This window comes from Panthera tigris, chromosome D3, assembly GCF_018350195.1.
Source record: "Panthera tigris isolate Pti1 chromosome D3, P.tigris_Pti1_mat1.1, whole genome shotgun sequence".
Classification (NCBI taxonomy): Eukaryota; Metazoa; Chordata; class Mammalia; order Carnivora; family Felidae; genus Panthera; species Panthera tigris.
The window spans coordinates 91518791-91545758 of record NC_056671.1 but is presented as its reverse complement, the minus strand read 5'-3'; the positions used below and the strand labels follow the sequence as shown (position 1 = coordinate 91545758).

General features: G+C 52.9%; 1 protein-coding gene across 13 annotated transcripts in view; it reads left to right on the top strand.

Moving 5' to 3' along the window:
- The window catches only part of LOC102963012 (myelin basic protein), a 116822-nt gene that overhangs the window by 9625 nt on the left and 80229 nt on the right, over positions 1 to 26968 (top strand). For 10 of the 13 annotated variants that reach the window (XM_042962188.1, XM_042962195.1, XM_042962190.1 and 7 more), the window contains exon 2: positions 15074 to 15149. In XM_042962188.1, coding sequence (XP_042818122.1) covers positions 15099 to 15149 — 51 coding nt within the window. In that variant the 5' untranslated portion in view covers positions 15074 to 15098. Of the gene's footprint in view, positions 1 to 4934; positions 6773 to 12992; positions 13320 to 13360; positions 13440 to 15073; positions 15150 to 26968 lie in introns of those variants that run through there. The other 3 variants (XM_042962193.1, XM_042962194.1, XM_042962192.1) reach the window with 3 other exon arrangements.

Below are 26968 nucleotides of genomic sequence, written 5' to 3'. Positions count from 1 at the left end.
TACATGATTAATCTTTTAAAACCCGTTGACCATGCTCCACACTGCGTTCCCAGGTCCACCAAGATAAGACGGGTGTGGTTCTTGGCCCGAGAAGCTTCTCCGTATTACTGGGGGATTAGATGCACACAGACAGGTTTCCCAGGGCAAAACGTCTGCCCACGGCCCCGCGCTGCGCACGGACAGCCACGCCACGGGACTGCTGGTGAGCGGGACCCCCGGGGAGAGGGAGGGAGACAAGGCAGCCTTCCCCAACAGCACTGCACAGTGAGGGGGACTCTGCCCTGCACCCAGGTCCCTCCCAGGCCTCCTGCTCCCCCAGCAGCCCCGCACCGCTCCCTGGGGTGGCCTGTCTGGCCGTCCTGGAAGTCCTGCTTCCTCATAGGCCCTCTCGTCCCCGGGGCCCTTCCCTCGCTGTGTTTCCAGGATGTCCACCTTCCCCGCTCAGCTTTTGGCAGCGGTGGCTCTCGTCTGTGGTTTGGTAGCGTTTTGCCGATGAGGGATGGGTGTTGGCTGCCGCCTGTGCGTTCTGGGAAACCTCCACGTACGTCTACTGGCCTGGGTGTCATTTCACAGCGTGTGGGGCTCGTGCCTGCCGCATCCACGGAGGGACGGGCTCTGCTGATTCTGATCATCACCAAACAGCTGACACAGCAGGGTCCGGATTGTGCAGGAGTACGCCCAGTCCTAAGGTTGACTCAGCTTACTGTCCTGCCTTAAAAGACCAGATAAATTAAAGCAGGAATTTAACAGAATTAGGAAGTAGTGGTGTGTGTCTGCTTGTGTGTGCGTATGTGCACGCGTGGCCGTGAGGGTGCCGTGGTTGTTTTCATTCTGGTTCTTTTGTGTCTGAAAATGTAATAACCTTGGGCTAGCTGGGACCGAGGGTGTCTGTCAGCAGCAGCTGCCCTGTCCTTCCTAGAAATATGAAGACGATCGATGACACTTCAGAGACGGCGTAATGCATCCATAGCTTCCGCTCATCGCCGTGTGTTGCTGTCTGAGAGGCGGTGTGGTTCCAAACGGGAGATGATGGCTCTTTTATTCTCTTGTCGTTTGCGTATGTCAGACTCATTTTTGAAGAGAGAGGGATTTAGACCAGATGCTGGAAGCTGACCTTACTCATTTCAGGCTGCTGGTGGGAACTTGCTCTGTGAAGCAGGGTGTGAGTGCACACAGTCGGCAGATGAACTCCCTGAAAATGCAGTGCGAGGTCACGGTCGAAACCACATTAGGGAACCGTCCTAACACCATCTATAAACGAGGGTCCGTAGATCTGCCTTTACAGGGGATTAGCAACACCCAAGTGAAGTGTGCTGTAGGAAAAGGACGTTTTAATGGGAGAGTACATTAGAACCGGGACAAACTTCAAACCCCTCCAAAAGTAAAAACACAACTGAATTTGCTCATGAAGAAAGAGACGGTCGCCGGTGGTGCCTTTGCGCGAGCTACCGTGATCCGGTCACCTCAGACCTTGCGTCTCCGCGACGTGACTCCATTTGCTCTCGTGACGTGGGCTCCAAGACGAATTTGAAGAAGGCGCCCCGGGCTCAACCAGGGTTTGTCCCTGACCTCCTCCAGTGGAGTGACACTTAATGACCGTGACACCTGTCATCGGGTGGGGTCCCGGGCGTGGTTGCTCTGGGCTCCCTGACTGATCACAGACATCTGATGGTGTCTGGTGGAGGCCAGGGGAGGGCAGATGTGAAAACGTGCGGACAGGGAAGCCCAGGCCCCACGCCGTGCCTCCAGTGAGGTCTTGGGACAGCCTCAGCCGTGGGCCTGGCTTTCGCACCAGTGGTCCCTGCTGGGCTCCTCTGCCCCGGCAACCCGGCCGGTGACCAGATAACCAGGCTGCCCTCCACCTGGCGGCCAGTCGCCGTGCCGGATGCTGCTTGGATTCACCTGGCTTCGGGTGCTTCTGTTTAACGACATTTGGGCGAAGTTTTATTAGAATATAATGTCTACCTTAGCACTCTGAAAGGGTAATTAACTCACGTAAGAACACTCGCCCCTCGACATCTATTACACACTGTAGTATGTTTCCACGTGGTGTCACCCAGGCCTGTCGTGACCAGTGACTGGTGAGCGGAGCACAGGTGCGGCTTTATGTGACCCCGGGGCCACCTTGTCTTCTGAAGGGCTGCGTCCCACCTCCGTGCTGGATCACCTCCCGGCCCCATAGGAGCCCGTGTTTGCCCTTGACCATGGGCACCTGCACACAGCGCGTGGGGGAGGCTGCTGGTCCGGGGCTTCCACACCCTCCACCACTTCTGCTCCTCTGGTCCCCATGCGACCAAGCGTCGGAGGGCTCCGCGCGGAGCTGAGGGCGGGGCCTGCGACTCTGGCCGCCGCCCTCTGTGCTCGGCACCCCAACCGGCGTGTGGACCCACACTTCCTTTCTGGTTCCTTCTGAGCAAGGGCTTCTGTTTTCAGAGGGCTCTGCCCCGAGACGGCCCTTCAGTGCCCCTGGATCCAAAACTCCTCCCCTGCCGGTGCACCAGGCTGGACGGACCTCCCGGCCGCTCCTACCCCTCAGGCCTCCCCACAGTTCACAGGTTGCTCTGGTTCCGTGGGATGCCACAGACCGACGACGGGTCTCCAAACACACGTGTGCCGTGTGTGTGTGTGTGTGTGTGTGCACGTGTAAATGGGCATGTGCACATGTGATTGAGAGAGGGGACAGCTTCGAGTACCTACGACGTCCTCATCACCATTCTGGTGCTGGGAAGGTAGCAATGTGCCTCTGGAACTGGCCTCCGACAGCCTGTGGGGTTTTCTTTCCCAGGCGGACCCTGTCTCGCTCTAGAAAGGTCTCAGGCACAAGTAGGTGAGGTGAGGTCTGAGGATCCGCCTTCAAAGTGACCGGCGGGACAACACGTCTGTGTCCTCCTACCCAGATCTCAGAAGAGGGAGAGACACAGCACGGACGCACCGTGCATGGGCGTGCACGGGCGAGTACACGCTCTTGTGGGCACGTGACGCAGTCCAGCTCTTTTCGCCCTGCTCCTCCGATGCTCCTTCTGGCACCGAGCACCAAGCAGACGCTCACGTCGTGAGTTTTCATAGCATCTCGTCCTGGACTTGGCCTCTGGCTTCAGGAAGCCAGCTGTCGTCAGCAGTCGGACACAGCGTGGGCGGCTTTGCCTAAACCTTGTCAGGAAACGCTCCAGTTGTAAAGACACAGGGAGTGCGAAGTCTGTGCTCAGCCCTGGTGGAATCTGAACGCTATTAGCGGCTGCCGAGTCTGGAGCCAGCCTTGTCCAGCCCCCGGTTTCTCCAGAAACACAGCAAACGGGGCCCAGAGAGGCCAGGGGGCCCGTCCACGGCCGCCTCACTGCCACGGGCAGGTGGTATTAGAATCCGGGTTTTCTGCCCCAAGCCTGTTTTCTCCCACACGTCCTGTTCCTTTGCTCTTTCAAGTAAGCTGGTTCCGCTCTGCCTTTAGATGTCCCCGCCCTTCATCTGAATCTGGGATGAGGGCCAAGTAAGAAATGCTGCGGTTTGTATGGAGTATGAAGGGTTAAGACCCCTCATGATAGTATTATAGCAGTTCACCAGGGAAGCACTTTATAGCCTACAAAAGGCCATCCCAGACGATCTTGATTTTGATGGAACAAGAAAATCATAAGGCCTCAACCTGGTGGTAATAAATCAGTGCCTTCTGAAAGGATATCGATCTTCCTGCGCCTTCAAGGTACCACTTAGAAACCAAATGCTGCGCAGAAACTGCTTCAAAAGCTCAAGTTGAGAATGCAAGCTTCCGGCAATCTTGTGTTCACAATATGCTTCCTGCACTCTTGATTGCCTGTTATGTAATTATCCCTTTATTTTTTTTTAAGTTTATTTCTTTTTGAGAGAGACAGCATGAGTGGGTGAGGGGCAGAGGGAGAGGGAGACACGAATCTGAAGCAGGCTCCTGGCTGTCGGCACAGAGCCCAAGGCGGGACTCAAACCCACGAACCTGGAGATCGTGACCTGAGCTGAAACCAAGAGTCAGAGGCTCAACTGACTGAGCCCCCCAGGCGCCCCTGTAATTATTCCTTTAAGTGCCGTTTTTCAGGAACAGCTTGAAAAGAGACTTCATTGCATGATGTGGTCGTGTCAAGCTTCATTATTTACCGTTGCTTTGCAGTGGTTTTTAGGCAGAAGGAGGTGAGGAAGGAAGGCTTTGTGAAGTTGTCGCTAATGTGTTTTGTACCAGGAGAGCATACGTTAAAAGGCCTGAGATGGAGGAAGAGGGGCCCCCTCTGACCTTTGGATGGAGCTTTTGTCCTTAATGAAGCCAAGACTCAATGCATGGAGAAATCCTTTCTCAGAGGAAATTGGGGGCCATGCCCAGGTGCCCGGGTCCATTCGAGGCCGAGCTTGAGCTGGAACTCAGGGACCGTCAGAGGCTCATCTTCTGTAAACCGAGAGCTCAGTTAGAGCCCCCCCTCAGCGCAGGGGGAACACAAAGAAGTCACACCGTTGACGCGTCCATCTAGCACCTGTCACGTCGTCACCCCGTCATGACGGCTGCTGTCGGCCTCCTGGATCCAAACCCACAGCCCCGTCGCTGCGTCCTGCTCTCCCGCGACGCGTCTTCCCGCCGTTTCTGTAAATACGATTACCACTCAGCAGCGTCCTGGATCTCTCCGTTGCGTCTCGAGAAGTGCAGACTCACCCAGTAACTTGTGGCACGCCCGGGTGAGCCTCGGGCCCACTAGACGGCTCCGAGGAGGGTCTCCTGCAGGCCATGGTGGGTTGGTGACCAGGCGTAGCATTCTTTTCCCTGATTGCAATCTGGAAGGTTCTGGAAAGAAGTCACTCAGTACTGTGCTGCGTGCCTGTGTGAAGATAAGGTGCCAGTGAGATCTGCTGTCTCTGTGGGACCACTTAGGGGTTGGTGATTTGGATCTGGAGGTTTTAGATCAACAGTTCTAGGATCCGAAACACAGCTTTATCTTAGTTAAGACTCAGACTATGCTCTTTTGGCCCCAGGCCACACAGAAACCTACTGCCCGAGCAGGCGCATTTCCTCCCTGTGCTTAATGATCATGAGCCATCATGCCTGATGTCAAGGAATGTATGAGTCGTCGTGGAGGTGGGTTGAGATGCACTGAGTCGAACACACATCGTTCTGTCGTTTGATCACTGGCCCGGGCTCTGAGCAATGCCCAGAGCGTCTGAGTTTCTTCTCACTGCCGCTGACAGTGCCCCGGGTCACGAGGCACCCCCGGATCTCTGGTGACCGGGCAGGTGTGGCTGATGGCCGGTGCCCCGGGCCGTGTGGCCTAACACCCCTGTGATGATGTCGCACGCGTGACTCCCCGCGGGGGCCGAGGAGGGGGACGCCCGTGGGCCGGTCCCGGAAGGCAAGGCCCCTGCGGGGGTTGATTATCCTCTGACCCAGGGTTTGTATCTTCAGGTGCCTGTAAAATATTAACCAGTTGTTTCCAAGCACCTCCGGGAAGTAACATTCACCGTCCCAGGTTTACGCGTTTGGAGCCTTGTGGGCCAGAACCCTCAGCGCCAGGCGGGGAGCGTCTGCAAGAAAGGGCATGCCCTGCCCACCCCTGTTACTCAGGCTCTAGATACCTCCGCTCTGAACCCCTGCCTGCCTCGTCCCGGTGCTGGGCCCCTGGCTGGGACAGCTTGTGCTGCCTGCCGGACACGGAGCCTCACAGGGGCAGTGGGGCCCAGCATTCGCTCTCGGTGACAGAGTCGGGCCAGCGGTGCTGCGGGGTCTCCAGACTTCCCACCTGCCGGGGGGAGGGGGTGCCCCGATCCGATCCTCTCCCCACGCGTCGGCAAGGCCCGTCTCAACGTGACTTGTGATACAGAGCAAGGCCAGCTTCCTACCGCCTGTTTGTGCCCGGAGACTTTATTCTCTGTGCGCAGTAGCAGGCCGGGGAGGGGCCTCGTGGGGCGAGACCCAGTCATCAGCCAGGAGGGGAGGGGGAAGGGGGTCCGGACCGCTGAGGACTCTCCCTCCAGTGACACGAAATGGGAGAAAACGGGGGTGTCACCGGGCCATTCCGAGGCCCGCGTGCTGTTGAGTCGGAAACTCAAACCGAGCCTGGTCGGCCTCCCTCGGCCTCCCTGCCTCCTTTCTCCTGGGGGCTGTGTGTTCGCACGCACACCAGCGTCCAGACGCTTGCTCTCATCTCTGCTGTACGAATCGTTCAAGTGCTTGCCCCGGAAATTGCTTCAGACTCCCCGTTCTCACCTCGGCTCCCGTAAGCTTTCCCGCGGTTGACGAGCACGTCACCTGCTGTTCGCTGCCGGACCCCCACGCCCGCCGTGAGGTCTAGCCCGCGAGTGGCCTTCGGAAGTGCTCTTGGCGTCCTCCCTGCCTCGTTTCCCAACGTGCTGGAAAGAACCCCCAACTTCCAGATGCCCCCCGTGTTCCCCTCCCCGTGCTGCTCACACCGCAGATCCGCACGCGCCCGTTTGCCGTGACGGAGCCTGGTGCGGACGTGCAGAGCGTGGAACAGCCCGGCTCAGCCTCACGCCTGTGTCCCCACGCTCAAAATTGCGCCACAGAGAGCGCGGCCGCTCCGGCGTGAGCTTGAGGACGCCCAGCCCGGAGCCCGCGTCGCGGCTGCTCACCGGTGCCCGTGGGTCGAATCCGAGGGTTTTGACCGCGGCTTGGTTTCCGAGACGACGGCTCGCAAATCCTTTCCAGCGTCTTTGCCCAGCGCTGTCTACTGCGGAGACAGTCCTGCGTTCCCGCTTCCTGCACGTGTCACGGCGCGGCCGTGTTACCCGAACCTCACAGCCGCCTGCTCAGGTGGGTCAGGCAGGTGTCACCGCCCCCTTTACAAGTGGGGGCCGAGGCTGAGGTTAGGTGAGTTGCTCGAGGCCGGGGGGCCAGGTCGCAGCCAACCAGGGGCCCAGACTCCGAGTCTGTCATCCCTCAACGCTGCTTTCATCCCGAACAACGAGCTTCTGAACTTAAGAAAACCCTCCCTTCCTCCCACGTCTCCTTTTGTGAGATGGCTCAAAATCCTTAAAACGCTACCCCTCCTGACTAGAAAACCTTTAGACCTTTCAATTGAAAAATATCAAACGAGACCCTGTTTGCTTTGGGTGCATTTCACCAAGGGTGTGCGGCCTTCCCCGGGGTGGACGGGACGGCTGGCGACTCCCTCTTCGTGTTCAGTTCGCTGTATTGACGGACATGTCTCGTGCGACTGACGAGCGTTTGGAGCCCCGCTCACCACTGGGGCGGACGGTGTCGGGAAAGGCTGGGATCTCTGAGGTTAGCGGTCTCCCCGCGCAGGGCAGATACGGCGAGGGTGCTTCCCTTGGGAGGGTCAGCCTGCAGCTCTCCTGGGGGTCCGTCTGTCTGTGGTTCGCGTTCCCAGAAAGGAAATGATGATGCCCCTTTGGCAGTTTCACAGCCTCCTGTCTTACTACCTTTATTCAGGTTACCCGGTTTCCGGGCTACCCTGACTACACCCTATCAGTCTAAATTCTACAGTTTTCCTCTCCATCTTCAACCCGCGATTCAGAGGTCAAATAGACCACTTCTGTGCAAATCCACTATCTTCCACCTACTTTGCATTCTTCTAGAATGTATAGCACCTGGTGATTCCAATACTCGTGATTGACACACTGCGTCCTGAGGACCCAGATCCCCGCCCCACAGCAGGTGTCCACAGGGCATCTCCTGGGTACTGGCTACTGGCCCCCAGTAACGAGGTGCGGGGGCCGTTCGGACCCAGGGCCCAGATGAAGCAGGAACTGTAGTAGTGACAGTGAAGTCTGTTGACCTTTTAAAGTCTAGTAAGAAGCAAAAATCCCGTTAATGGTTGATGACAAAGTACATGGACTTGTGAAAACGTTGCCTTCGTGATTTAAAAAATGAAAGAAAGCAGAAGTTCCCAGCCCGGTGGGATTTTACATCCTGCTGCTCTAAGTACATGTTAATGCTCCTCTCGGCTGGCAATGACTCTCAGGGATCCTAGGGGGTAGATTTTAGCAAATTCTCTGTGGGCTCTACGTCTGGACCCGTCTCTGTGGTCAGTGCAGACCCCAGCCCGTCCCTCCCGGCACCCCCCAGTGCCCTGCCACTGCGCTTCTTACTGGCCCCGCCCACACTCCCGCAAGTGCACCCAGGACGGGGAAAACATTGCTCTGAAACAGCACACGTGAACAGTCGCACCAGAGACCGACGACAAAGGCACATCGCCCTCTGGCTCGACACTGATCACGAAGCAATTATTTATTTTAAAAAAATATTATTACAGGAAAGTTGAACTTTTCCAGTTAAGACATGTGTGGCAGATAGGCTCTTTGGGGTCCTGATTAACTCCCTGTCTGTCTCACTCTGCATTCGGCACCTTATGTGACATACCAGCCATTCTGTAAGAGGGGGAGAGGGCAGTTCTCTTCCTGATGTGTGGTCAGGGCCGTGGCTGTCGGTCCGTCACGTTACTGAACCCTCCACAGCATGTTGCTACAGGTGTCCGATCCCAAGGGAAAACCAGAAGCTGAGAGAAATCAAACTTGCTAAGGAAGCTCTACAGGTAACAACTATTGGCAGGCAGGGAATTAAAACCCAAATAATTTCTCAGGTGCACTTCTCACCAGTTATTCTTGTAAGATACCCGGTAGGGATTTAAGAAAGTCTCTGCCCTTCCCGTTGTTAAACGTGTGTACCCAGCCCCCCATACAGGTGTTTAAAGGAATGGGTTCCTGTAAGTTCGTATTGTTTTCAAGGCTACTTGCTAGAGTAAGGTCTTACTTACTTTTGTTGTGCCAATTAATAATTTAGAAATGTACGATGCTTAGACCTACTGTAATGGTTTATTCCACATAAGACATATTTATAGTATGTTAAAACAATCCCTAGTTTTACTTAAAATACTTTCCTAAAAGCACAGTACCCTCAAAGCTAGATTCAGTCTTCTGAACTTCACTTTCTCAGCTGAGAAATGGGAACAAAGCTTACAGGGCTCTTCCTGTAATTGCATAACCTACAAGGCGGATGCCTTGAGCCCAAAGGCACCGTGAGGGACAGTAGCAGACCAGCTGCCCCCGTCACCCTGACCCCGCACGGCCGCTCCCAGCTTCGTGGGCAGCTCCAGGCTCAGTCCCCGCATTCTGGGAGGTTTGGGCGCACGTAAGAGGGTCTGGGTGATTTCTGGGAAGACCGGTATGGAGACCTTCTCTGTGTCACAATAACGTTAGCCCATTGCCTGTAAAAACGCACGTGGCGGTGCCTCAGACACAGCCAGTTAGCGTTTCCGTTTCCGAAGGCTCTTCCGTAGGGGAACCGCTGTCTCTGGAGTCCCCTGCTCGCAGTCTCCTTTGTCGCCTGCGTGGTGACTACAGTCTCGAACCAGCAGCAGTGCTCAGTTAACTTGCCGTGCTGGGCTGCTCTGTGGTTCAGGGGAGCTCTCCTTACGGGCTCCTTGTTTGGTGTCGCTTCCGGGCTTCTCAAGGGCCGCTGCTGTCCCTGCCCCCTTCCTTTCCCTTGACCTTGTCAGCCTGAGGGGATGCCCCCGCCTGGGGGAGCCCCTGGAAAGGTCTCTGCGGTACACACGCAGTCAGCGATGGTGGCTGCAGCTGTTTACCCCCCAGCACGTGCTCCCATGCACCTGCTGGGAGGATGGAGGGACGGAGGGACGGAAGCCAGGGTGCCTAGAGCCCCCCACGGGGTGCCTCGTTCTCACCACTGGGCAGTGAGAGGGCTTTTCTTCCCTCCACTTGAAAGGAAGCTGAGGCCCAGAGAGGTGGAGCCAGCTGCCCCACGTCACCCAGCACAGCCTGCCCTGGAGCCCGGCTCCGACCTGCCGCGTGTGCCCTTCACAGAATGAGAGCAGCTGGAAGTGTGGTGTCTCTGCCTCCGCATCCCTGCGCACATCAGCCTCCTGTGCAGGTGCACCCAGACACCCCCCGGGGATTCGGTCCCTGTGGGTGCCTTCAGGGTGCCCTCCGAGGTGCCGTGGGTCCCGGCTGCACGAGGGGCGAACTATAAACCACGAAGGCCCAACGGCTGGGTTGCTTTCCAGTAAGACTGGATCACTCACGTGTGAGGCTTATGCTCACTTCTAGCTCCCCCTCCCCCCCCCCCAGCTCACACCAGTGTGGGTAACCATGTGGGCATTATAGAAGGTTCCAGAAACCCCCGGCGCTGACTAGGAGTGTCCTCTGGACCTGGACTTCCCTCTAAGGAGAGGGTGGCAGCTGGCCACAGCCAGAGGCCATTCGCCCTCCCCTCCCCCACCTCCCTCTTGTCGCTGTTGTACAAGAAGCTTGATGAATTACCCGCGATGCCTCACGCTCCGCGGGCTTCCTTGCAGCACCCCACACGTTCGCCAGAATCCTGTCTCGAGTCACTTAATGGCAAAAATGACGTGGCCCAAAGACGCCCTGTCAGTGTCCCACCTGTGTCCACAGCGGGTTCGGGAGGCTGGCGGCTGGCGGTGAGTCCCCTGTGACCCCCTTGGCGGTCAGGCCGTCACTCGTGGGCGCGCTGTGGTTTGCCCGTGGTCCTACAAGACGCCCCTCAAGCACCACAGGTGCCTTGGAAGGCGTTGGCCCGCGACGAGGCCCTAATCTGAGACGAAGATCGGATGCTACTTGTCACTCGTATCCCCGGTCTTTCTTTCCCCGCCCAGTTTGCATGTTGCGCATTTAGGGCTGGAATCTGCACGCTCGAAACGATACGTATAAAGTAAGTTCTCCTTCGGTGAATCTGAGAGGCCAGTCAGAGCTACCTGGTTTTTTGTATGCCTTCAAAAGTCTTACCTGGACTTGCGTTACTTCCGTCTATCCCGGGTCCGGTGGTCTTGAGCTTTCTGAATATTGATTAAATATTTCGGGAATGGGATTCCCAAGTACAGCCTGAAGTTTTGCTTGGAAGTGTGATGAAGTTTTGATCAGGACAGACCAGCTTGGAAAAAGCATTACTTTCGCAGCTGGGGAGAGATCGGTCACTGGGTTTCAGCCTCGGTGTGTATGTCGGTGGCGGGCGGGGTGGGGGGGGGGGGGGAGATCGGTCACTGGGTTTCAGCCGCGGTGTGTATGTCGGTGGCGGGGGGGGGGGGGGAGATTGGTCACTGGGTTTCAGCCGCGGTGTGTATGTCGGTGGCGGGGGGGGGGGAGATTGGTCACTGGGTTTCAGCCGCGGTGTGTATGTCGGTGGCGGGGGGGGGGGGGATTGGTCACTGGGTTTCAGCCGCGGTGGGGGGAGGAGGGGTCAATCATTGGGTTTCAGCCGCACCTCAAAGGCCCTCTGTCCAAACATTGCTCTGCGTTTGCCCACAAGCAACCCCCAGCTATTTATACCCCACACTGTTCTGATTTAGGTTAAATCCTTAGAGCTTTGTCTTCTGGAAGGACGGAACACCTCTCCGGAGTTGCCCAAATGCCAGCCGGGGCGACGGTGAGGGAGGCGGTGGGCACCAGGGGGTAGGGGCTGGAGAGCAGGGTGCCCAGGTGAGAACACGGAACGTCGCTCGTTACGTTCAGACAGAAGACGACCCCGGAAGTCCAAGTTGCCGACTTCCAGTTACTGCTTTTGCCTGTGTTTCACTTTTTTCCCCTTCGCCTGTTTCACCCACCCACCCCCCACCTCCCCTCTCGGGCCCATCAGTGTGTTCTCTGTAGAAAGAGCCTGTTTCTTGGTCTGTTTCTCTTTTTTTTTTCCTTTGTTGCTTTGTTTTGTTTCTCGAATTCCACACCTGAGTGAAATCATATGGTATTTGTCTTTCTCTGACTGACCTATTTCATTTAGCATAATACTCTCCAGTCCCATCCACATGGTTGCAAATGGCAATATTTCATTCTTTTTTATGGTTAATATTCCACTGTACGTGCACACACACACACACACACACACTACATCTTCTTTATTCATTCATGTATCAATGGACACGTGGGCTATTGTAAATAATGCAGTAAACCTGGGGGCGTGTATACCTTCAAAATAGCGTTTTCATATTCTTTGGGTAAATACCCAGTAGTACGATTGCGGGATTATAGGGTAGTTCTATTTTTAACTTTTTGAGGAACCTCCACACTGTTCTCCACAGTGGCTGCACCAGTTTGCATTCCCACCAGCAGTGCAAAAGAGATCCTCTTTCTCTGCATCCTTGCCAACACTTGTTATTTCGTGTTTTGTTTGTTTGTTTTAGCCGTTCTGACAGGTGTGAGGTGATATGTCATTGTGGGTTTGTTTGGTATTTCCCTGATGATGAGTGACGCTGAGCATCTTTTCATGTGTCTGTTAGCCATCTGGATGTCTTCTTTGGAAAAGTGTCTATTCATGTCTTCTGCCCATTTCTGCACTGGATTATTTGTTCTTTTGGTGTTGAGTTGTATCAGTACTTTACATATTTTAGATACTAACCCTTTGTCAGATATGTCATTTGCAAATGTATTCTATAGGTCGTCTTCTAGTGTTACTGATTCTTTCCTTTGATGTTCAGAAGCTTTTTGTTTTAATGTAGTTCCAAGAGTTTAGTTTTGCTTTTGTTTTCCTTGTCATAGGACACAAATGTGGTGCTATGGCAGATGTCAGAGAAATTGCTGCCTGTGTTCTCTTCTAAGATTTGTGTGGTTTCAGGTCTCGCATTTAGGTCTTTAATTCATTTTGAGTTTATGTTTGTGTTGGTGTATGAAAGTGGTCCAGTTTCATTCTTGTGCATCTAGCTGTCCAGTTTTCTCAACACCATTTATCGAAGAGACTGTCTTTTTCCCATTACATATTCTTGCTTCCTTTGTCAAGATTAATTGATCATATCATTGTGGTTTTATTTCTGGGATCTCTATTCTGTTCCATTGATCTATGTGTCTGTTTTTGTGCCAGTACCATACTGTTTTGATTACTGCAGCTTTGTGGCGTATCTTGAAATCTGGGATTGTGATACCTTTAGTTTTGTTCTTCTTCTTCAAGATTGCTTTGGCTCTTCAGAGTCTTTTGTGGTTCCATATGAATTTTAGGATTGTTTATTCTAGTTCTGTGAAAAATGCTTTGGTGTTTTGATAGGGATTACATTCAATGTGTAGATTGCTTTGGGTATCATGGACTTTGAACAATATTTGTTACTGCCTGCGTTTAGTTTTGAATAGTCAATTCTTATTTCTAAAACAGAGTGGGAGATCCACAAGTGTGTAATGCGTTGTTATTCTGTGTCCTCTCTTCATCTCGCAAGTTCTCAGTATTCAGTTAAAACCCTGCGTGGAATCCAAGAGGAATCAAACCTCAGAGTAACAGCTGCTTCACATCCACATTCAGACCCAGGTCTCCTGGGAGAACACCCACTCACGTTCCCTGACGACTGAGCAGACTCCCAGATGACAAAAACGAGTTCTCCCCTTATTGAGTAAAGTACTATGTGTGCCCAAACCTCCATTTTCCCCGTGAGGGTTCTGTGGTGATCCAATTTAAATGAATGAGTACAGAGATGACAGAATCACACCAGAGGCTGAAATTATCTGCAAAGGTAAACTTGCATCTTTAAAAGCATGCATTTTTAGGGGCGCCTGAGTGGCTCAGTCGGTTGAGCGTCCGACTCCGGCTTCGGTTCGTGGGTTCAAGCCCCACGTCGGGCTCTGTGCTGACAGCTCGGAGCCTAGAACCTGCTTCAGATTCTGTGTCTCCCTCTCTGCCCCATCCCCACTCGTGCTCTGTCTCTCTCTGTCTCTCAAAACTAAATAAATATTAAAAAACTTTTTTAAAGCATGTATTTTTAAATATTGGGGGTTTCTTTCACTCGCATGCATCAAAAATGAGGAATTCACCTGAATCCTCTAAGCTTATGGTGTTTTCTCACTGCCAGAGCTGTGTCTGTGATTTGCCAGAACTCATTATTGCCACGTCACCGAATCTTTCTCTTCCCGGGGCCGTCACTGGAAATGGGATCGCCCGCCCCAGTTTCTATTTACAAAGCATGAGGTGGGAAGGGTGTTCTGTCCACACGCGGTTGGCTGTTGCTCGTCTCTGCTGTGTAACGGCTCACGTACTCACACACACCCTGGGAGGTGACGCTCGCAAATCCCTTTCTCACCCACCCTGCCCTCAGTTGGGGTCCTGTGGACAAAGGCAAGGGCATCCTTCAGGGTCACTGAGAGGCATCCAGAGCTATGGGAGGCTTTGGAAAAATTCCGCTCTTAAGCAATTAATTCCCCTTTTTCCTGAGGAGTACCTTTTGGGGGGGCAAGTCTTGCCTTTCATCCAGGCGTGTGTAACGTTTTAGAAATCCTTCCCGTTTTCAGAAGACAGTTCGTTTTGTTACCTTTCAAGGAAAGCTGTTTCACGTTCAGCAGGGAGTCGGTTCTCTCATAGTCGTTAAAAAGGGTTCCTCGTGGAAAGTTACATTTCGGAACGGCAGTTCCTAAATACCAGCACCTGCGGCCCATTGATGGTTCACAGCGACGGAGTGAGTGGTCCTGATGCACGTCCAAGGGTGAAGGTGGAAACACAATTGGTGTAGAGTGGGTTTGGCTACATTCTGCAGTGTTGATCCTTTTCGGGGGGAAAATCATGCATTTGCTGCTGAAGTTTATGTTAAAAATACAAATGGGGAACAGAGTTGTTTTTTTTTTAATCCAACTTTATCTTCCTTGCAAATGCTGCAAATTCTTGGGATACTTGTCTGATAAGCAGTCCTTGGTCTGATCTTGTGGTTTCTGTGCTCACGTGGTTCCCCAAACAGTGAGCCCGCGTGGACCGCCTCTCATTTTCAGGAGGGTTGTCCTGTCCTGCCTGTCAGTGCGTCTCACCACGCCTGGGGTGGGGGGAGGCGTGCCCCCCAAGTGTGTGTGGGTCGCCGGGTCGACACCATCCACGAGTGTTCTCGACCCGGGTTCTTTGTCTACAGACGAGAACACAGTGGAGAGTCTTGGAGACTGAACAGAGTGTGGGTGCGGGCAGGGGCCCCGCTTCCCAGTGTTTGGCTTGGGATCGGGGGCCAACAGAGGCACCCGCTGGTGAGGCTTCCCGTGCCTCAAGTCTGGGGGTTCTTATTTTCTCCTTTCAGAAATGGGCAGAACAGAGCACGTGTCACAGGACTGTTGCTCGGATTGGAAACTTTGAGAGTCCCAGCCTTAAGGCTAACGCCTTCTGTTTTTCTTCTAGCTTCTGACCAGCGCACCGGCTCAGGATGGGAAACCATGCGGGAAAGCGGGAGTTAAACGCCGAGAAGGGCCACAAGGTAAGAAGCGAGCCGGGCTCGGAGCATCCCTCCAACAGCATTTGGTTTTGTCCTTAAACATGACCCTCCCGATGCACACGGTGGCTGCCAGAGCTCCTGGTACAGCTGGTGGATTGTTACCCCCTACCTTAGAAACCTCTAGGGCAGACAGACCGAACCCCGCACGCCTCGGCCGGGACCCCAGGCCCACGACCTTGCCAGTGACACCCCCCTCCCTCCCGTCCCACACCATTGCTGTGCGCCCCTTGGAAAGTACAGACGCGCCAGAGGGGAAAGGGCCAATAAAAATGGTCCGATTCCTTCCAGGGAGTCCGAAGGAGTCTCCTCCGTATGTCCCACACGACGTCTGCCACCCACCAGGCTCCTGGTGGCCTCACGCTCTGGCCGGGGCTTTTTCTCCACCACCGAAGGGTCATTTCAGATGAGGAAAGGGGGCTGACATGGGGTGAGATGTGCTGAATCTCCCCTGACTCGTGGGGGGGCAGGCAAGGGAAATCACTCCTTGTCCTTGGTGCCTAACTCCACGGAACCTGACACGTGTTACAGCCACAGACAGATGGCAGTTCACAACGTCCTGGCACTGAGGCCGGGGCGCCCCCAGCGCCACGTGGGACCGAACTGAGTGGAGGCCCACCCCCTTGTCGTGTTGCGTAGCACAGTCTTTATATGATAACAACCCACCCAGCAGCACTGGGTCCTTCCTGCTCGGTGCTTGGACCCCATTTCTGTATCCGCCGGCTGCGACATGTTCCGGAATTTGCTTTCAGGTCTTCCCCTGCAAAGGAATGAGTGAGAACACCCTGTTCTTGCCCATGTTTTACCTCAACTGAAGTTGCAAACAGCATCATCTAGTTTCTTGACTCACAATTTCAGGCCCAAGGTGAACGGGAAGGGAGTTACGTGTCTGTGACGTTGCTATGGGTTTGGAATCCTCCCTTTCCCGCCAAAAGGGGAAAATTTTATGAATACTTCAATGATTCCAGTAAATACTGAACGGGGACTGACTTGTTAATTTTTAAAGGTCAAACCATTCTAGCGATAATCTCATTGTCATAATGGGCAGAGGGGTTGAGCTCTGTGCCGGGTTACCGTGGAGCCTGGAGATTCGGGGACCGGGGTGCCCTCTGACCCAGGGCAGAGTCTCCCCCAGAGGTGAAAGTGGAGAGGGGCCCTAGGCGGAGCTCTGGCCTGTCAGGGCCGCGGGAGCGCAAGTCTTGTAGGGACAGATTTGCGACTCCGGTTCTAAATGCCACTCTGTGGCTCTCAGTTTCTTTCCTGTCGTTGGACCTCATAAAACCCAGAGACATGGTCTTAATTTGTTACTTCTACCTAAGTAAGGTTGTTGAGCACCAGTAAAGCCTACACTTGAGGCTCTTGTCTCCTGACATCTGATGTGTAACGTTTGGATGGTTTGCAACATTGGAAATTTACGGACACTGGTTCCTGCAGGTGTTGTTAGGTGTAAAAGCTCTTTGTAAAAAAACTGTTTTGTAACTGGATAGAAAATGTTTGATGCCTTTCAGAGCGAGTGCCAGAGATGTTACACGGCACGTAAACTTGTACCAGGACAGAAAACAAGTACACGAGCTCCTGCCATACTGTTGCCCATTCTGTGTGTTTCTGCATGTAATCCTGTGGGGCATGTTTTGACTCGCGGGAGAGTGGAAGGAAAGCTTCTGTCGTGGCAGGGTGCTGGGCTGACCTGTTAGTGGGGGGCAGCTGCAAGGCAGAGTCCCTTCCCTTCCCCCCCAAACCCTGGCCTCCTCCTCTGGCGGGAGCTGCTCCCTGGCCTGTCCACCCCTCACCTCCCGCATCGTGCCGTGCACGAGGGTCTTGGCATTGGTTGTTTGCACAGCTTCCTGGTCCGGCCGGGCCTTCTGTCCAGCGCTGGGGAAGGAGACGTAGTCACTTCCTGCCGGGACCTTCCAGTCTCCAGCTCTCGGGTGTCTGCCCGTGACTCAGCACCTTGTGCCTTCTTACTGGCTTCTCTCTCCTCCTAAAGAGGATGTGTTGGATGCAGGAGGGAGAAGCGTACGGCAGGGATTACTCTGGAGTTTCTCCAAAGGCGGAAGGAAAGGCCCCCCTTTGCACCCTGGCATTGCTGGTAACCGCTGGGGCGGGACGCACGGCCGCGTAGCAAGGTGGCTGACAGCCCTGTGCCCGTGGCCCCAGCACAGAGCAGAACACCCCATGGTGAGTGTGAGGGACAAAGACCCCAGCCCCGGGAGGAACCACGGGAACAGAACGTTTCCGTGATTCCTTCCCGTTCCCAGACATGAAGAAACCCCTATTTTGCCTTTGATTCCCCGTGTTTTTAAGAGTCGTGGTAGAATTTGATTTCCAGATAGCGCCAGCTCACTAACTTATCAGCTCTTTATCAGTCGCTCCCTGTCTAGCAAGGTGACTTGGTAGAACCAAAATGTCCCAGCCGCCCTGGATGACCCAGAGGGCGCCCACGTTTGCTGCTGAACACCCCCCCCCAACTCCCGGCTCCAGGCCAGACTCACAGGGTTCTCAGCAGGCCCCTCCCACAGAGGCTCCGGGAAAACTGGTTCCACAAGCTAAAAATAGACTCCCCTGCCTTTGGGGAGGCTGCACCTGGCCGATGGCCCTGGGGAAACGGGGCAGGACACCTGCACAGGGAGAGGAGACATTTGGCTCACTGGCTACTTCGGGGATTCCTTACCTCTCGTCGGCTTGAATAGAAGGTGTCAGACCAACTGTTCCTTGGGAGGAACTGCGTATGCAACAGGCCCCGAGCAGAGGGTCCGTACATGACGGGCACTTGGGACATGGTCTTTACGCCACGGGCCCTGAGCAGAGGGTCCACAGATGACGGGCCCTGAGGTTAGGGTCCATACACCTCAGGCACTCCAGGCAGAGACCACGTATGTTGCTTAGGCTGCCCTGGGTTTGTATCCCACTCGGCGTGGGACCCTGCATTTCCCCGTTTCCCAATTTCCTACCTACCTTAAGGAATTAGGATTTCCAGTGCCCTTGAACTATTTCTTAACATCTGAATTCTCAGCTTTGTCCGTTTTGTTTGTCTGTCTCTTTCTGTTTTTGAACACTGACATCAGTTTCCTTGGGAATGAACTTTAAAAAAAGGAGCCCTTAAAGTCCCCTGATTTCTTTCTTCTCCCGTGAAAGTAGAGGGTGTCACTCGTCAGAATCATTCCTACTGGAAATGTGAAAAATAAAGACAACCAGTAGTCTGCGTTGACATATTTTCTCCTTTTTCCAAAATGAGTGAAGTCAAGTGATGAGTTAAAATGTTGAAATCTTAGCCAAGCACAACAGTCCTGAAAACCTGCTTTCATCTGTGGGTGGCCTGGACTTCTCCTCGTGGTCGTATCTGGCCTCACACACTTTCTCCACAGGTGCCTGGCCATGTTTCTGGAGGTTTCTGTTTAATCAGCCTAAGGAAAAATAGACCACACTGAAAAACAAAATCTGAGAGCTTGCAAACATTCACATCTAAGTTTTACAGTGGGGAGTAACTTCGTAGTTTGGTATTTCCAATTAAACGGATTATCTGGGCTGTTGTTCAAAGCCGAGTGCGTGCCAGGCACCAGCCCATGCACGTTGCCTCTCCGGGGGCGTTCACATCCCTGAAAAGTTCATTCGCGTATTTAATGATCATTAAAACCCGCTTCCTTGATGAGACTCTCCAGAGAACATTCGAAGGATGCTCTGAGAAAAGAGACACCAGTTTGCAGATGTACAAATATACCCAGCAACGTGCGGACCGTCTTTCCCTCTGACGGGAAAGTACGTTTCCTTTGAAACCACCGACATCCCAGCTGTACGAGGGGCAGACCTTGTCCGCCTGCTGGCTGGTTCCTCAAGGCCACGCCTCCATGGAGCCCTGGGTCCAGCAAGTTCTCATCCCAGGTATGGGATGGATGCTGTTAGGTTGCCCGGCCTGTTTGGAACGCTCCGTTCTGGCTGTACCATGCTCAAGGGTGAGAAGGAGTTCTGTTTGAAACCATCATTGGTTCGAGCTAATCCTCTCTCCTCCCCACATGGAAGTCAAGTTCAACAGGGTCCTGACCTGGGCCAGCTCTGCTCGTGGATGTGTCCCCAGGCCCCCTCTCTCCCTGGCGCTGCTTCTGAGGGGGTCCTGACGGCACAGTCTGTGGGTGAGTGTGGCCAGTGCACCCCTCCCACCGCCAGCTCCAGGTCGCCCGGGCTCCCCCGGGGTCGCCAGCCTGCGAGCCCCGGGCCGGGTGCCTGTACTCCCTGCAGCCGCCCAGGCTCCAGCCAGCAGCCTCGTGAGACTGACTGAGCACGGAATTCACCCGGAAATACTTCCCTTCCTGATTTGACTGCAGTGCGTTGGCAGTTGTTAGAGCCATAAATGCATAATGTCTAGTTTCTGAGGCACATCACCTAAAGGAAATTTTGAGAACCCAGATAATTCTTGTGTTAATCATGTGTTTAAAAGCTTCGGGAACTGAAGGGGTGCCTGGGTGGCTCAGTTGGTTAGGCATCCGACTTCGGCTCAGGTCATGATCTCACGGTCTGTGGGTTCGAGCCCCGCGTCGGGCTCTGTGCTGACAGCTCGGAGCCTGGAGCCTGGAGCCTGCTTCGGATTCTGTGTTTCCCTCTCTCTCTGCTCCTGCCTTGCCCACACACTCTCTCTGCCTCTCAAAAAGTGAATAAACGTTAAAAAATATTAAAAAAAAAAAAAAAAAAAAAAAAAAAAGAGAGCCTGGGGAACTGAAAAGCAGAAGGTGTTTCTTTACAGGCACGTACCAAATAGTTTGATGGTCTGAAACACGGACACATCTAGACAACATCTAGTAAATTCTTAGACGGCAAGGTAGAGAATTCCACTGTGCCTTACCCTCAGCGGCGCCTCAGAGCTCGTTCTCTGTCAGTCCTGGTCTCTGTCTCTGCGTCTCTGTCTCACACACACACACACTCACACACACACACACACACACACACACACACACCCCTGTAAAGGATTCCTCCCAACCCCGACGGTGGAACGTTCAACTGTCTCTCAGACGCATGTGGCCCAGAAGCACGTGATGTGCGGCTAGCTCGACCCAAGAGCCACATTTGAAATGTTATTTATTTTTAAATCACTTAGACTTAAATGGTCTAAGTTTGGAGGTGCGGCACGGCCCCGCTGGATGTTCTGTCCCCGTCACCCTAATCCTCAGGGTACCTGGAACCCCGTCAGATAAGCGTCAGCACCTTTCTGTCGGCGAAAAGAATTCTGGTCTCTGTCAAAGTCATGTAGTTTCGTGCAAAGGTTAATGGTGAAGGCAGAAGGCAAAATCCCGTGAACGACACAAACACAGTTAGAAGTACCAGAAACTACCGAGGGTGATGCTGGTGCCCTACAGCCTCCGATGGTGAGAAAGAGGTCTCGGGGCGCCTGGGGGGCTCAGCCAGTGGAGCATGTGACTTCAGCTCAGGTCATGGTCTCACAGCTTGTGAGTTTGAGCCCCGTGCCGGGCTTCACCCTGACGGCACAGAGCCTGCCTGGGATTCTCTCTGTCTCTGCCCTACCCCCCTGCTCTCGCTCTCTCTCAAAAATGAATAAACATAAAAAAAGAGAGAGAGAGAGAGAGAGAGAGAAGGTGCTCTTGCCCCCCGCAGCCCGGAAGGCCCACAGCATGTGGCTCTGTCTCCTCTCGCTCCAAGGCAGGCCGCCTGGGTCAGAATTCAGGCACGTGCGCGTTCCAACAACGTATGTTGACACAGGCTGTTTCGGGGTTCAATGCACACTCGAGTCCACCCTCCTGCTTGCTTCCAGAGAACTTCAGTGAGCGCCGAAAAAGAGAGAAATACAATAATGTGAAAGACATGCCCTTTGAAAGAAGCCTTCCAAAATCTGTGAATAGTCAATAACCTTCTCATTACAGTTCTGGAAAACTCACCGTGAGTCTGCATCTGACTTGAGCACAAGCCAGAGAATGTCACGCGAACCATCTTCCTGCCATTGGGTTTTGTAAAGTCACGCTCGTGCTGGGGACCAGAGCCAGCTCGGGGGGGGTGGGGGGGCTCCCAACCCAGAGGGCAGGTGTTTGTGCCCCGCAGGGAAAGGCCGCAGTGCCCACTGGTGGGCATGTCGGTGCTGTGTCCGAGATACGGAGCTTTTTTACCAACATTACAGAATCGTCTTACTAAGTGTTTACAGCAGATTCTAGAACGTGTTGAGTCAGCAGTGCTCCTGCCTGTAGGACGCACTCAAACAGAAAGTCCCTTATCACCGATTTGCGTAGAAACATGACCCTAAGGTTGACTCTGCCGTCGAAGGGTCAGAAGCAGGCACTTGTTTCGTCAGCTGACGCAAGAACGCTCACACCTTTGCGGGTCGGGCGGCAGTGAGTGGACAAACACCCGTGTAATTACCGAAGACAGAAGGTGTAATTAGTGACACAGCCACCCCTCAACAACCCTTAGTAAAAATAGCGCCGGGCTGATTGTGACGCGGTGCCCCAGGCCACGTAAACCCACGAGCCGAGCTGTCAGCAGCCAGTCTGTGGACCGTCAGCCCGCAGGCTGTCCTGTCCTGCCCCCTGCCCGGCGCCCCCGTGGCTCGGAGCCGGCCACCCTCCACCCTGGGGGGACCCCTTCCATGCCCGCTCCTCCTTCGAAGCCAAGGCCTCGGGATCCTGAGCCTGCGGTTGGGAAGGGCTCCCGACGGTCTCCGGGCTCGGGACCCCGAGGGCTCCGGCGTCTGGTTTGGGGCTTGAAAACCCCATGGCCGGGACACCCGTGCGACGCTCATGTTCCGTGTCCTTGTGTGCTACCGTAGGGTTTCCGAGGTCTGCAAGTTCGTGGGCAAAGCTGGTTTTTATCAGAAACTGTGACCCAGTTCGCAAGCTGCTAACTTGAGACCCGAGCGGTTGTTAGATGTAAGTGATATATTAACACTGGTTATTAAAGTGAAATCAGGCGCCAATAAAATAATTGCGTAACACTACGGACGGGACAGAACACGCACCAGATGTCACATGTCCTCCGTGTTCGCCCGGCCCGCAAACCTGTCTTCTGTCTCCCGTCCCGGACTTATGTCCTTGGCCCTCGAGCAGCTGGTGGCCTGAGACGAGGCGGCCGGTGCTCCTGTGAGACAGGCCTGTTTGCCGTCTTGTTTCCAGCTGGATGCACCGAGCTTTCTTACTTCACTGGCTGATCTTCCCTAATGGCTCTGTCGCGTCTGTGGTGCTCTGTTATTGTGCGAGTGCGGACGGGGAGGAAGGGGAGTCCGAAATGTTGCCCTAGCGTCAAAGGGAGCACGGAGCGAGCAGAAGCACAGCTCCTTTCATTTCGTGTGTGTGTGTTTCAATCGAGAAGGCTTTTGAGCTTGTGATGAGTGTGATCTGTGTGAAGCGGTTTTTAAGCTCTTTTTGGGGTTTACCTGTGACCGAAAACATGGTCTCGGGTGGGGCCGAGCACATACTTGTTCGTGAATCATCAGTGATGTGGAGGGTGTTAGACGGCAGGGGGGGGGGGGCCTCTGGGACAGGTGACGAGCCACGTTTCCCGGAGCCGGCCGTGCTGGGGCTGAGGCCGCTTTGGGTGCTGAGTGGCTGTCATCACCCCCAGTGACTCAGTCCCTTGCCGTTCTGGCAGCTCACACAAGGCTGGCTGAACCCCGTGTCACAGTCCAGGCCAGGTGAGCTCAGGGACGCCACTGAGGAACTTAATCTTTGAAGGCAGATTTGTCTCTGATACCGACAGGGAAAAGCATGTCCTTTCATATGAAAACTCTGTGCTGCTTTATTATTAAGAAAGAACGTGAGAATGCAGGCTGGTGCAGCCCCTCTGGAAAACAGGATGGAGGTTCTTCAAAAAAATAAAACTAGAACTACCCTACGACCCAGCAACCGCACTACTAGGCATTGATCCTCGGGATACAGGTGTGCTGTTTCGAAGGGACACGTGCGCCCCAATGTTTATAGCGGCACTATCGACAATAGCCAAAGTATGGAAAGAGCCCAAATGTCCATCGATGGGTGAGTGGATAAAGAAGATGTGGCATATATATACAATGCAGTATTACTCGCCAATCAAAAAGAATGAAATCTTGCCATTTGCAACTATGTGGATGGAACTGGAGGGTATTATGCTAAGTGAAATTAGTCAGAGAAAGACAAAAATCACAGGACTTCACTCATATGAGGACTTTAAGAGACAAAACAGATGAACATAAGGGAAAGGAAACCAAAATAATATAAAAACTGGGAGGGGGGACAAAACAGAAGAGACTCATAAATATGGAGAACAAACTGAAGGTTACTGGAGGGGTTGTGGGAGGAGGGATGGGCTCAATAGGGAAGGGGCACTAAGGAATCTACTCCCGAAATCACTGTTGCACCCTATGCTAACTAATTTGGATGTAAATTTTAAAAAATAAAACGATAGAACAAGTTAAAATTAAAAAAAAATTAAAAACAAGGGACAGAGAATATAAAAAACAGTAAGGTTTGAAATAAGTTAAATACAGTTTTTTTAAATGAAAAATGTAAAACTCAGTTGACAGGTTGAAGTAAACGTTAGATACAGCTGAAGAAAAAATTATTGAATTAAAAGCTAGATACGGAGAAGTTACTTGAAAGTAGTCCAAAGATACAAAAACATGGAAAATATATGTTCCTAAATTATGGAAAGACACAAAACACTGATTCCAGAAACCCACTGATGGCCTTAAATAACAAATACATATATGACTATATTTATATAGTTAGTCATCTGACATTTTTTTTGAGAGAGAGAGAGAGAGAGAGAGAGGGCGCAAGTGAGTGAGGGGCAGAGAGATTGGGAGAGAGAGAATCCCTCGTGGGAGAGACAGAAGTGAGGCTCACCAGAAGCAGGGCTCATCCTCACCCGAAGAGGAACTCGAACTCATGAACCGTGAGATCATGACCTGACCCAAAGCCAGATGCTTAACCAACTGGGCCACCCAAGCGCCACAGTCGTCCAACATTTTAAATGAAACTGTGGAGCACTAAATGGAGTGGGATATCTATAGAAGCCTGAGCAAAAGGGATGGTTTTAACCTGATAGCTGGAAGACAGAAGCAGTGGGAGACTCTCTAATGTACCTAGAAGAAAATAAATGTCAACCTAGAACTCTATACCAGCAAAAGCATTTTTCAAGTCTAATGAAATTTTGAGTTTTTTCTATCTCAATGAAAACTGAAAGTTTACCAAAAATTCTCACTGAATAAAACTCTAAAAGTTTTCCTCACTCAGAAAGAAAAACAAGAGAGAGAACATCTTTATATTTCGTAAAACCCTCTTACGGTACTTTTAACGAAACGAAATGTAAAAATCCAGGTGTCAAAATGTTATTTCCTATCTTTTCTCACTTAACTCCTTTGGCAGTGTGGTTTTAAACGTTTAAATTTGGAAGCAGGAGATTTTATGTGCTGGAATATGCTTGTGAAAAGTTGTCTTCCGTGTGTATGTGTGTGTGTGTGTGTGTGTGTGTGTGTGTGTGTGTGTGGAGGGGGTGTTTCGAGCCCGCCAGCCCCAAACGCCGTGAACACTAATCACCAGCCTCCAGCTCACCTTCTCCTGCTCAGCCCAGCTCCGCAGTCAGATGCATCCAACCTAGTCTCCTAGCCGTGACCTGGTACCTGCATTACTTTAATTGTCCTATAGTTAGGCAAAAACCTAGATAAAGTTCATTCTTAATGCTTCTGTGGCTATTGGTCCTTGCAAAACAGACTGTTATTTAATGCACCCTAAATTACACTTGAGCACGAGGCAAGTGTAACCAAACACGGGCCATACGTCAACTAGTAAGGCAAGCGGGTGATGACATTAATTACACACGGCGTGGTAGGATTAGGGCAGGGAGGCGTGTGCTCCTGCCTCGAAATTGCGTTAAGACACGTAAGAAAACACCAGCGTCTTCAGATTTAAAAGTAAAGGCTAGCTCCGGTGTTGCTTTCCGATGTGTTTGAGGAGGGCCCTGCCGGCTCAGCTCTCCCTCCAGCCAGGCCGTCCTCTCCTGCCCCCGGGGCCCGGCCAGGTCGCCTCGCACCTGCTGTCTAGTCTCTGGCTTCTCCCAGACCTACTCTTGCAGCTACTCTGTGTCACTGTGCTCCTGCAGCACCCCACCCCCAATGCCAGGTCCCTTGTGTGTGTCTCTGGGGCTTTGCCCCGGATGCCAGCACCCACTCTCAGCCCATTTCCTCACCCGTGAAAGGTGCCGTGGGCACCCCGCTGGCCCCGAGCACTGAGCCATTTGTGTGCATTTGGGCATCTCGCCTGTCTGCTCTGCACGCACTTGTGGGGCCCTGCTGTCCCCAGGCTCTGTGCTACGATTTAGAGACACCATTTTACCCTCAGTGAGTGGAATTTACAGAAGCCGCTTCTGAAACCCTGAACTCTGCATGCATGTGGTCCCAGGTGGAGGCTTAGAGCCCCCGTGGTTGCAGGAGTGGCTTTGCGAGGACTTGTGCAACAGCAACCGCTCTGGGGACCCCAGCACCGCCTCCAGGAGGGACCAGGGCCCCAGCTGGCTCCTCACAGTCCAGACCTCCTCCCCCTGGTGCCTGAGGAGCGTTGAAAGAGGCCAGACCAGGGGTGCCTGGGTGGCTCAGTCGGTTAAGCGTCCGACTCTTGGTTTCAGCCCAAGTCACGATCTCCTAGTTTGTGACTTTGAGCCCTGCATCTGGCCCTGTGCTGGCAGCACGGAGCCTGCGTGGGATTCTCAATCTCTCCCTGTCTCTGCCCCTCCCCTGCTCATGCTATCTGTGTCTCTCTCAAAATAAATAAACAAACTTAAAAAAAAAAAAAAGAAGAAGAAGAAAGAAAGAGGCCAGACTTGAGCCAGATTCAGTGGGGCAGGGGACGCAGCGGCTGGCCTTCTCAAAGGGGAGTGGTGGAACCCCCAACCAGGGATGCCCTCAGACACCACAGCTCCTGGGAGCTCTTGGCTTTCTGGGCAGTGGCCCCAGCCCAGGCTCATCTCAGGGCAGGAAACAATGAGGGGAAATGGCATGATCGAATGTATGTCCTTGTCTTTCTATGAAGTAAGGCCTCCGTGAAAGCACGTGTGTCTAAGGGACACCCAGTGACGCTGATGGCCACGTTCGCTTCATCGTCTAGGCTGTCCTGGCTCGTTGTTCCTGAGACGCTAAAATCATGGGTCTTAGATTTTTTTTTCTATTGAATTAATAAAAGGGTTCTTGTGGCTGCCACCCACACACCAAATAAATTGAATGCAAAATCCTTTTTTTGTCCTTCTATTCTACTTTGTCACAATTACAGTGTTTTAAAAGGTTCACTGCAGTGCATTTCAAGGTGAAATGTGATGTGGTATTTGTAGAATATTCCAAGAGTGTATGATTCTTCCTTTTGACGAGCCGTGTTTAATGCACAGACTCTTCTCGTTTGATGGTTCGAATGCAAAGTATTTAGTTACTCGGTTTAGGAACATTGCATTTCATGCCTTTCTTGCCAGCTCTTCAGTGTTTTAAAAAGAAAATCAGTCTTTGATTTTCTGGTCTTTGTTCGTGAACATACGTGATAGCACTCTAAGTACTAGGAGACGGAGTGTGGTTTTTTAAAGTCACAGTTCCCACAGTGCTCAGAACACCAGGATGCTTCACGAACAACACGGAGAAACCCAACGGAGCGCATCTGTCCTGGGTGACCCAGCCTCCACGTGACCTGTCAGGTCCGTAAAGACTTGGTTCAAAATATGTTTATAATTTGTATCTTCATCTAACTAGACGCTGCCTTGATTTTATCGTCAGTTACGAAACAAGAGAGGTCTGTGGCCTGAAAAAGAAAATTTCTCCTGAATGTGCCTTTGCAGCCAACGTCACGTTCAGACCCTTG